General features: G+C 32.6%; 1 protein-coding gene across 5 annotated transcripts; it reads right to left on the bottom strand.

Annotated features, from left to right (window-relative positions):
* Positions 1 to 207: 207 nt before the first annotated feature.
* LOC149741763 (uncharacterized) lies at positions 208 to 11231 on the bottom strand. Of its 5 annotated transcripts, XM_089888076.1 has the most exons (20): positions 10854 to 11231; positions 7738 to 10788; positions 7591 to 7680; positions 7376 to 7539; positions 7157 to 7322; positions 6620 to 6750; positions 6255 to 6363; positions 4012 to 4095; positions 3754 to 3945; positions 3654 to 3698; positions 3392 to 3587; positions 2796 to 3005; positions 2586 to 2739; positions 2103 to 2175; positions 1907 to 2043; positions 1750 to 1843; positions 1532 to 1663; positions 1375 to 1474; positions 1255 to 1304; positions 208 to 1173 (listed from the first exon to the last, which is right to left on the bottom strand). In XM_089888076.1, exons 2-20 carry the CDS (start codon positions 7784 to 7786, stop codon positions 1043 to 1045), a joined length of 2307 nt encoding a protein of 768 aa, XP_089744202.1. In that variant the 5' UTR covers positions 7787 to 10788; positions 10854 to 11231; the 3' UTR covers positions 208 to 1042. The 5 variants fall into 5 exon arrangements, with proteins under 5 accessions (XP_089744202.1, XP_089744216.1, XP_089744224.1 ...); XM_089888090.1 differs by having other exon boundaries at positions 1375 to 1470; positions 1750 to 2043; XM_089888067.1 differs by having other exon boundaries at positions 210 to 1173; positions 1750 to 2043.
* Between the last annotated feature and the right edge of the window lie 350 nt (positions 11232 to 11581).

Raw genomic sequence — 11581 nt, 5'->3', positions numbered from 1 at the left:
TTATTACACACGCCCACAGAAATAAAAAAGAGTCTTTTTTATTTCTGTTCCCGCGCCAAACATAATCTTTCTATTTCTTTTTGGTACGAGAGTACTACGGTCCAGAGGAAAAGTAAAATTACCCCAATTTAATGTATAAAATCTCCAAACTTAACTTCTTGTTAATCCCGTCATAACTTTTTCCATACAGAACACATTTTTAAAATTGTGTAGGCTGGGTTATTTTTTTTGGACACAATTTGTGTTGTGTTGTTCTACTTGCAGTTATTATAGCTTTGACGCCAAAAAGCCTCACGTAGACACACCAACACAACAAAAAAGAATTTGTATACAGATCGAGTTGCTCAAATGTGATCTAAAAGTACTTCTTAAGTAATAAAAATCTAACATCTAACGAAAAAATGTAAAATCGAATTGATGGAAATAGAAAATATTGGCCGTGCAACTATAATACTCCGAAGTGTTTAGCGTGTGGATTAAGGATTCTGCTTTATGAATATATAAAATATAGTCGGGTAATTTGAGACAAGAGGTAAAATGGGACAACTTTTAAAACAATTTTTATGGTTACTGATGTCGTCATATATTAAAGGCATATGGTTGTACAAATTCACCGTCCATTTTTTTTGAAATATTGAGCAATGTGTGTTTATTAAATGACATAGCAACGAATAATTAAAGTTTGTATAATGATAGAGATTCTTAAATGTGATTTAAACGTACCATTACCAAAGCATATAGGAAAGGGTTAAAAATTAGCTACTGCATAAGAAAAAGTGTTGACTTAGCTTGGTATGTAGTCATGTCCAATCGAAAACTTAAGACATTATAAAGTCTCTATTTTACAACATATGTTATAAAGTACAAGCATTCACAGGTCAAAGTTGAGCGGAATATTATTTAAAAAACAGTTCAATGGGCACACCAGTTGGAATCAAAGCTCCTGGTAGAATTGCGATCTCGCTTTACGTAATCATACTTATATTGTTGTCTTTGATTGTGTTTTGAAAAAACGAGTTAACATGTTTTGTTATTATATTGATTAAGTTAACTGGACAGTTGCTTCATGAGAATGGTAATACGTCGATATTACTAAGGGAGCCTTGTTTGACTTGTTATTCAAGATTACAGAACAGAAATATGGAGATGCTGTTGTAACATTGTTGCGTGTGTCTGTTGAAATAAAGTAAGATTAAAAACGTGTAGCGAACACATGTTAAAAGCATAATAAGGATTTTAGACAACACTACTCACGTGCTAAAGGTGGTTTCTTGTTTATCCGATGCTCCTCGTATACCTGGTCTCTGTTATAATGACGTTGTAGATAAAATTAAGTGTAATTTTTATTATATTTAAATTTTGGGTAATACTGACCTGCGACAAACATAAAACAAGATGCAGGATACGACGAAGAGTGCAAGTGTAACAACAACAAAAGCAATAATAAAAGCAACCATTGTAAAAGCATAACTATCTGTAAAAATTAAAAGCTGTGTCAATGTGAAACATTTTAAGCTGTTATTGAGTTTACGTTCGTTAGCATGACTTTGCAGGTTATCATCTGTTTCGCCAACCTGCATTGCAGAAAGAACTGTTGCATGTTTTCCACTATCTGTGATTGCGGCGTGTCTATTCATTTGATAAACTGTCTCTTTATGCACAGCTATTAGATTAAAATATTTTTAAATCATCGGTTTATGAAACTACAACAACAAGCTGTCTCTACTCTTTTAGTTCATGAATATTTACCTTTGTCACTATTTTGTTTTGACGTGTACATTTTAGTTTTCAATATAGTGTAATGCACAGCTGTGTTTTTTGTTGGCGTAGTTGCAATTGTTACCTGTTGAATACCATTCAACTTAAGTGTTTTGAAATGTGATACTATATTATTTGTTGCTGCTACTTTTGCCTTTGACAAAGATGGCTGGGAATGTTGAAATGTTTTCTTGAGAATGCGAGAAGTGCTGGGTACCGTGCTAGAAGTGGTGAACTGCTGATAGACGAAAGCTTGTCTTGTGCTTAAAATATTTTGCAGCGGACCTACATGTACCGAATCAAAGTTATTAAGCTAGTTTTGTTATTAACGACAAAAAGCTTACTGTTTTGATCAAGGTAGTTTGATGCTTCCGTTGCACTCACCAAGTTTGGTTGAGTTTGAGTAAGTGGCGACATCTGAAAAGAATAAACGAATGCATATGGAATTGCTGGTTTAAACTCACGTGTAGGGGAAACAATAGTTGTAATATTATTACATACATCTCGTGTCCGCTTACGTCAACCACATATATGCAACTTTGTGGGTGATTGATTGTCAAGGTAAGGTTGATGAACTGTTCAGTTAATGCCCTTTTTATAGTCTTACCCAAAGATACACACACATGTCACAATGGTATATAGGACCAAAGACCGACCCGCTATTTTTTGTTACAGGAGGGCCTGTACCCTAACCACTGGGCCTGTTTGGAATCTTCAAACCCCTTTAGCCACGGCACCGGAACAAATAAAAATATCAAATTGTGTTAGAATGGTAATTTCATGTCGAACAGAAAGAACAAGATTCTAAATGAGAAATTGGTAATTACCTTTTTACACGAATTCTGCTTTCTGTTTAAAGCAAGAGTGTATAACTTTATCTGATCAATCTGCGTGTGGTTAGTAACCCACATATGAGAGAAACTGTATCCTAAATGGCAATCAGAAGGCTCTATTAAATGAATGGACCAGTTTCCAATAATTCTGCATGATAGAACAACTTAACTATAAATTGTTTTTAAGTAATTGTATAGTACTACCGAACAGTTGTGCCAATTCTTGCTGGAACTGTGAACTGGTGATGAACACAAAAATATTCCTTTAGATTTGGCTCATTATCTTTCGCGGTAAGAAGGCAACCAAAAGATTTATATTCAGATGGGCAAACTAACATCCAAGCCACCAATGATTCAGAGATTGTAATTTTTTCAGCACCAACTGGTTGTTCTAAACCATGACCTTGTATTTCTCTAGTGTTATAAAATACCCTTTGTTTTTATTAAGATATTTGCTACGCATTGTATATTTAGTTTATTCGAGTTCCAACATTTTTCATTCATGCGTTATTTCTGTTTAACTTCAAAAACTAATAAACATTTATTTAAAAGAATAATTAAAAAGGGAAGATGGAACACCTTATCATTTCATTTTTTCGTCACATTTGGTGGTAAACAAAAACAAATAAAAAAATTTTAAAACGCTATCCTCACGACTCCCATAGACCCGTTATTAATTGTTTAAAACACGATCAGCTTATTTGAATATTATGTGCTAAAGGTGTCCTATCTTTCCCCAGCAACCTACTATATCTATTTTAAAAAATCAAAGAACTTCATTAAACACACAATAACCTTACCGTACTGAATACGAAAGAAAGTTTCCATTTAAAAAAACGTCTGCGAACAATCTCCAATTGTATAATATTTGCGTTGAAGTTAATGCCCCAACAAAGAGTTTTGGTTGTTTAGTTGGTGATGTTGTGTTCAAAATTCGATGTGTGGAAAAATTGAAATTACCCTTCTCAAATTGAGCCAGTTCAAAGTATGTCTTATCTGTGAGACACAATGTAATAATGGAATTTGAAGCTACTTCAGATATAGGCTACTAAAAAAACTTACTTGTACCAGCAGTTGGTCTAGAAACCAGCTTGCTGAAAATAGTATCTGTTAAATTAGGGACAGAATAAAACATGAAGGCTTAAATAACGTAAATTAATACATTTTTCGTTGTTGTCTGAACACTCTGAAAATCCAGTAAAGGACGCAGAACTTCCAATAAAAGATAATGTTGTGTTTGTAGCTGATTTCAAGGACATTTCCATAATGACAAAACAATGACTACCGTTAAACGACCAGAGACTACAGTTTCTGTTGGACTTGCATAACATGATGCAATTCTTGAGAGTTAAATCTGGCAACAATTACAAGCGTGATGTGGGCTTATAGAATATGATAGTTATCATACTTCCAATACTACCTGAATAGACTAAAACACCCGAACCGTTAAATTCTTGCACCGCAAATTTTCCAAGTATACACATTTCTCCATCATACAGTGAACCTATAAAAATTATAAAAAAAACAGGAATTCGAAAACAATTTCAATCAATCTAATACAGTGCTTTTCAACCTTTTTTGGGTTGGTGAACCCTTAAAGTTGTTACGACGAACTCATACACCCCTGATTGTTTTACCGTAAAACTGACATCATCAAGGAGAAATGAGTGTGAAAATTAGTTCCTGATTAGTCGAAAAGCATCGCTTATCAAAATCATGGGAAACAAATGGTTTTCAGTTAAAGAAAAGACTAGTTTCCCAGTTCCCATTGTTGTAAGCTATAGAATTTATATAAAAAGTAGGAAAGTGGCTAAATTTGTTCAAATAGTTCAAAACTGAAAATTGTTGCTAACAATTTTTGAAGTTTGTGATGCACCCTTGTATACCCTTTTGCACTGGTGCAGCCCCAGGCATATTTTGGTGGTCACTGGTTAAAGAGCACTGATCAAAGATATAGCAGGGTGGGGGAGATGGGACACTTTGTTAGAGACTTTTTTAAATTTTCTTCTTACGGACCCCCATTTAATGATAATCAGGAAAATAAGGTTACAGAATTATTCGACAGTATTATCACGACTTTATAAAACGCCCGTCAAAGCTGATTACTGTTTTTAAATATTAAAAAATATATCTAAAATAGAAACAGTATGCTTTGAACAGGTAAAAAATGCGAAATAGTAAGGTGCTAATTTTTAATGCTCGCTAAATCATAGTAAAGCCAATGATTCTTTTTAGTTTGCGTGTGCGAACGATTAAACTAGTTTCATAGCTTCATAAAACAACCTTGAATATTCCGTACAGTTTGATTTTGTCTTATAAAACTAGTTTTAGTTTTGTAAAAAACACTGAGATATAAGCATGAAGAAAATAGGCAGGGGTCAATATGACTTTAATTTGAGATAAAAACAACAAAAAACATTGGTTTAACATTATATATATGAAGTTTACGTGGCAAAGAAACTAGCACAGCCTGTTAAACTCGGTAGGTTAACTACAAGTTGCAGAATACTGCTAATGTAAATATATTTCAATTTAGAGTCCCATCTTCCCCCACATTGTAGTTTTGTATGTTTTTGTTGCCAAACTTTAAAATATTTTCTTTTAATTTTTTAATTTATACCTCAGGAGTTTTTCAACTATAAGATACTGATACAATAAAAAGATAACATTTTAAAAATATATTCGAAATTTGGTCATTTGCACTTGGTGATAGTTCATAAGAAGTGACTTGTGCCAAAAACAGAGTATATAGTCATACCCAATTTGTAGCAAAAATAAAAGCTTTATTAATAGTTATTATCAATTTTCTGTTATTACAAGTTCATATACATTTGTAGGATACAATATTTTCCCATTGATGTTCGAACATTACCCATTGTTGTTCAAACAATACCAATTGTTATGCAATAATATAATGTATAGGTAACATGTTAAAAACTATAGCAGTAGAGCAAGAAAAAGAATGTTTAGACTTAATTTTCAAAGTATTATGTCGTGTTATTTACGTATATTCCTATTTATAAATACTTAATAATCAAAATTAACAATGATTTTAAACTGTCCAATCTTATTCTGTGTATTTTCAAATTTGTGAAATTTCACCTGTTGTGCTGCGGATCGCTAAATAACTCCTCGTGTGTATTATTATATTTTATTAAATTGGTGTCAATTAATAAAGGAATGATAGTACTAATTCGTGGTATTACCCAAAAACCGTCATCTATTTTGATTTTGGAAATATTTGGCAATACGTGCCTAAGTGTCCCATCTTCTCCCATTGTACTATATATTAGGGTGGGGTAAAATGGTACGTTTAGGCACATGCTACTCAATATTTCAAAAATAAGAGTTAAAGACGTTTGGTTAATCCTCGCGTGGCCAAAAAACAATCGTTATAACACGGGTGTTCAAAATTAACATCTTATTATTGTCCTTTTTAATTCATTGAAAAAATGTTGTATTTGGCCAATGCGAATTTTAGTTCTTATATAACAACCGAATAATCGCCTTTGCCGCGCACTTTGTTGGAGGGTGCGAATACTGTTGAGTAATATAGTAACATTTGCTTTGTCTTTCATCAAATTGGTATCCATAAAATGAGATTTTATAAAGTATCCCACCTTACCCCACCCTACTATATTACTGGCACATTTTTTACTATACCTGTTCGATATATAGCATTTTGGTTGTACTGTATTCTGCATTCAGATCCATTGAACAAGCTTTGATTGTATAATCCAAAACTTTTACCACACCAACACTCTCCAGGACTCTAAATTTTGAAAACAATTAATTTCCGCTTTTTCCCAGATATAGTAAACTGGGGAAAGACGAGACACCTTTTTATTCAAATTTCTCCTCCCATTTGGTAGTAAAACAAAGAACATTCAAATGATTATAAAGCTGTATCCTCACGACTCTCATAGACCGTTATTAATTGTTTAAACGATCAGGATATTCGAATATTATGTGCTAAAAGTGCGTCCCATTTTATCCCACAGTACTGTATATTTTGCATATATTGATACCTGTAGACCAGCGTAGGGGTCTTTCCGTTTCAGGCATTTCCAGCGACAGGTGCTGACGCGTTTGTTGTGTTTGCTCACCTGATGAGTTAGATCAGGTACTATGACTTTATCTTCAAAACAACCTGCATAGCCTGCAAGGTTTAAACTGCTTAGAAATTATGTTACGCAATTACGCGAGTTTAAGCATAATATTAGTATTAGTATATACTCATTTAAATTTATACTCATGTAGTAGGATGAAGTAAGACGTGACCCTTTAAGAATTTCCCTTTAACAGTATCCGTTTAATAATACACGAAAAAATGCTAAAAAACACCTCGTGTTTTATTATATTTCATTGAATAAGTGTTGTCAAAAAGAGGAGTGTGATAATATTAATTCGTATGGTGAAAGTCGTCATATATTTTAAGTTTGCAAATATTGGGCAATGTGTGCCTAAATAAGCTAAGGTTCCCGTCTTACTCCAACCTACTATTTATTAAAAGTATACAAACTATTATGTAAGTATATACAATATAATCTCATTTAGAAACTTACCGGTACTGCATGTCGTACTCATAATGGAAGATCCAGGCTCATAGCAAATTTTTGTCTCATTAACGCGCATGTTCTTGTAAATATGAAAGCACCTCGCTGAGCTACGCTTAAGTATTTTGGGTACAAAACTCCACAAAATGCAATTTTGATTTCCCAAACATAGTTTCTACGGGTAGTTAATTATTAAGTGATATTAAAATAAACATTTGCTTGCAACACCTGACACTCTTGTTTAATGTCGATTAAATTAGAAATTTTCACTTGGTTGCCTTTGAAAAAATAGTTTTGCTTTGTAGAATAGCACATTTTTGATACTTTATTTTGGCAATTGCTCCCAACGCTAGATGTGTAGCATGACCATCCGTCCAAAATTTCGCCCAAATCTACAATATAACTGTTTATAGTGGAAAAATAAAGGTAAGGATTGCAAGTACCTTTAAATGTTGCAAGCAAGTCACTATTGTCTTCCTCATGCATGTGACCAGAGCTATGAATATGATGCGTCTGTGACGTCACAGGTACACCTATTAAAACGGTGTTTTCTGTTTAGTTCCTGCTTATATCAAATTTAGTACACTTACTTTGTAATAGCAATCCGATTGAAATGGCAGTTAAACAAAAAATCCACATACTTGTATTCAGCTTCACGCTTTCCAAATACAGCGTTTTATTGTAGTTAAACAGACCTTAAAAAATAAAACATTCTCTCTGCTGATGCACATTTAGCGCTGTTGATATTTTGCCAAAGTTTCCATACAATTGCCAACAAGCTCGTTATATATGAATCCATCTTGTTTGTTTGCATGGTTTTCCGAATGCATCGAACAGGTCATTGAAGTATTCGAAGAATTTTAAAGGAATAATAAAGAAAACAGGAAGCATAAATAAATGTGCTATATTGATCGTGGCTATACAATTGTAAAGTGTTTTCCGCATGTTAAGTTTAGTCCACCTCGATTACTCGGGTCTCGTGTCGTCAATAAAAAGTCTAAGCGTTTAACTATTTGCAAACATGCACATTGATGGAAATATAGTAGGGTGGGGTGAACTGGGAAGATCCACAAATTTACCCGTAAAAGGCAATTACAAACATACTAGTACAGTATTATTCAACAGTATTTTTATAGTCCAACAAAACGAGCGGCAAAGGAGATTCCTGTTGTAAGATATAGTAGGGTGGGGGAAGACGGGACACAGTTGTATTCTATTTTTTCGTTTAATTTGGTAGCAAACAAAGAACATTCAATGAATCATATAGCCGTATCCTCACGACTTCCATAGACTGTTGATAATTGTTTGAAACACGATCAGGATATTTGGATATTATGTGCTAAATGTGTCCCATCTTCCCCCACAGTACTATATTAACATTCGGTGTTAAATGAATACAATATTTTTTCAAGCAGAAAAAGGCCAATATTCAAAGGCTTATTTTGAATGGTCATATATCACCCATCCAGTATCAATCGAGTTTATTATTAAATAAATTATGATAAAATATTTCGTACAGCTTGATTTGGTCATATCGTCTGGCATTGGTCAACATGGCTTTAAACTATTAAAACAAAGTCTTTCGATTATTGTCCTGTCTTATCCCATTTTTTAATTTTGTAATTTTTTATTGCCAAACTTTGAAAGCTTTGTTTTTAATTCAATTATGTAACGTCAGTTTATTTTTTTAACATCAGTTAATTCATGATATAATAACAAGAAAATGCTGGAAAATATATTTAAAAGCAATAGGACAAGACACAGAATGTGTAACCTTATTTTTCAAAGTGTACAGTATTATTTCGTTTTAATATTTTTTTTGTATTATGTTCCTCAAAATGAATTCACTTATTAATTCAAATTAACAAAAATTTTAAACTGTCCCTTATTCCCCCTATGTGTTTTCGAATTGGTAAAATCACACCCAGCGCCAGTGTGCTATTCGCTAAAGGACTCCTAAGTCACACAATTTAATTTTTAAAATATTAGACAATATGTACTTTAGTGTCCTATCTTACCCTACCCTATTAAGTAGTATGCATAATGACAATGACATTGAACAATTAGAACTTGTTGGCTGAAATTGTCAAAGTTATTCTAGAGACCAATTCATTACATGTGTTTTTGCAGTGATGTGTATAAACGTTGCTACAAACACATGTGATATACTGAAATTACATGTTTTGTTTGTTAAACTAAGAAAAATGAATGTGGTTTACCAGAAAATGTTTAAAGTACCATCACTTTAATGATCAGCTTTGGCTCTGGATTCCAACAAATTCCAATTGTGAAACGAAGAGCAATATTGTTTATTAATTACTGTTCGCGTTTTGCTATTGTTAGTTGTAAACTTATACATGTTAATATGGTAGCCAATTTCGTATGAATTAAAACAGCAGTACAATTGAAAGTAACAAAGGTGTACAGGGATTATTCCAGGTTGATTTAGTTTGTAGTTACATTTATTCAATGTTGACCGCCGTAATGGTGCCTACTTCTCAGCAGTTATTCTGGAATCTGTCTGATACATTGCCGAGTACTCTTTCGACAACACATTTAAACAGTTATTGCTTACATCGGCCACTAAAGGGTTGTCCAAATTGTTTGACATTTAATCACAGCACCAAAAACTGTAATCTACAAAGTACCAAACCCACATGTGTGTAGCTAGCCAAGGGAACTAGCTTTTTTATACTTTCAAGTTGCTTAGTCATGTGGGGACACTTAAAAACAAGACACTCATTCAATCATGGTATGATTTTAACCACTGACACAGTAGCAATAATTTCATAATTTTGTAGGAAAATTAATACAAAACATTTATATATTTATCACATTAAGGCATTATAGTGAAGCAACTAACAAATTTTTATGACATGCAAATGCAACAGGTCTTCATTCTGTTGCATTATATTTGTTTAATAATTTTAGATGTGTACACCACCAGAACTCTAATTTATACCTAAATACCTAGTAAACCTAATATATTAAAACAGGCCTAGGCTAGGTCTGACATTAGAAAAAACCTTTTTTATAGAATACTCAAATTCATCCATAGGCGGCACAGTAATTAGGCATGAATGGTGTATTGTTTGGTTTTAATTGATAAATAATTTTTTGGTTTGCTCACCATGTGGGTAAATAAATACATGATTCAGTATCCCCACTTCGATTTTTTCACACATCAAATATAAAAGTTTACACCAAACAATCAAAAGGATGTTGTGCAATAAAAGTTTTACTTGATCTACTTGAAACAGAGTAGAAAAAAAGATTTTTCTTTATAAATCATTATTCACATAAATTTATTTGCACAAAAATCAACAAAATCTCCAAACCATTTTGTACTTAATTTTACCTAATTGTATTATATGCATGTAATAACGTATTGCTGCAACTACAATTACATTAACAGTAGCATAAAACGGTTGCAGGAAAAAGTTTTAGAAACAAACATTGCACCTCACCAAAAATTGGGCTTCAGTCTATAAGTTTTAACAACCAAATTTCAAGTTCTTAGGATTTTGTCGTCTTTTCCTTTTGCTCACGTTTTCGTTTTTCTTCTGCATTAGCAATAACTTCTGGTGCCTTGTGGCTGACATCTTTTACATGGTGCTGAGCAGATTCCTTTTTGGAACGACCTAAAACAATAAATAATGTGTATATAGGTGCAACAAATATGTATAGCATTGAAACAGTAAATTACCTTTGCCCCCATGTCCTGTCAATTTATCTTGTTCATAATTGTAATGTTCATACTCATCTTCTTGAAATCCTTGTGCCGACATATTTTAAAGAGATAACAGTTTGATTATAAACCAGATCTTGACAATGAGAAAAATTAAAATGAAAATGGGTAGCCTATTACTTAAATGTTTATTTTTTGTGTAAAGATACTGTTAGCTGTTCTAGCATGTTCAGTTGCCAACTATCAATTATATATATAACTATTAATTGCACTTCCAACTAGGCTACAATAGCTGATCTTTTAGCATAGTAGCGGAAAACGACACAACCTAAATTATCCTTTCCGACGTTAAACATTCAAACCGTAATACAAACAAGCCTTCGAACTCGTTGTACTCGTGGCACGTCTAACAGCCAATGAAAACGACAACAAACATTCTGCCCGTTTTTTCTCAAAAACAGAAAAAAATGTTAATAAGAATTTTTAAAAAATGCAAAAAACGTAATATATTGATGCACACTTAAGTATTAAGTTTCATTTTCGAATCTAAAAAAATACAAATTTATATTAAATGTTGTTAAAGCGGTTGTTGTTATCAACTTACACTATCCTATTTCAGTAGAGGTATATTGTTAGCTAACAGTATAACACAAGTTTAGTTTGCTTTTTAGCTTTATGTGTATTTCGACAGTTAGCTAAAGTTCTTATGTTTGAATCATAAAATACAATATTCTTTGTTTGAATGC

The sequence above is a fragment of the Ciona robusta genome, chromosome 1 (assembly GCF_009617815.1).
Source record: "Ciona robusta chromosome 1, ASM961781v2".
NCBI classification, from domain to species: Eukaryota; Metazoa; Chordata; class Ascidiacea; order Phlebobranchia; family Cionidae; genus Ciona; species Ciona robusta.
The sequence above is the reverse complement of the archived record's forward strand: the minus strand, read 5'-3'. Positions and strand labels throughout refer to the sequence as shown.

Bases quoted from the DNA above. Each gene is read 5' to 3' on its own strand.
- LOC149741763 (XM_089888067.1), bottom strand. From the start codon at position 7,786: ATGTGGATTTTTTGTTTAACTGCCATTTCAATCGGATTGCTATTACAA. The intron at 6,751-7,156 runs GTAAGTTTCTAA...TAAACCTTGCAG, and splicing joins GAGTACGACATGCAGTACCG to GCTATGCAGGTTGTTTTGAA. The intron at 2,044-2,102 runs GTAAGCTTTTTG...CGGTACATGTAG, and splicing joins AAACTACCTTGATCAAAACA to GTCCGCTGCAAAATATTTTA.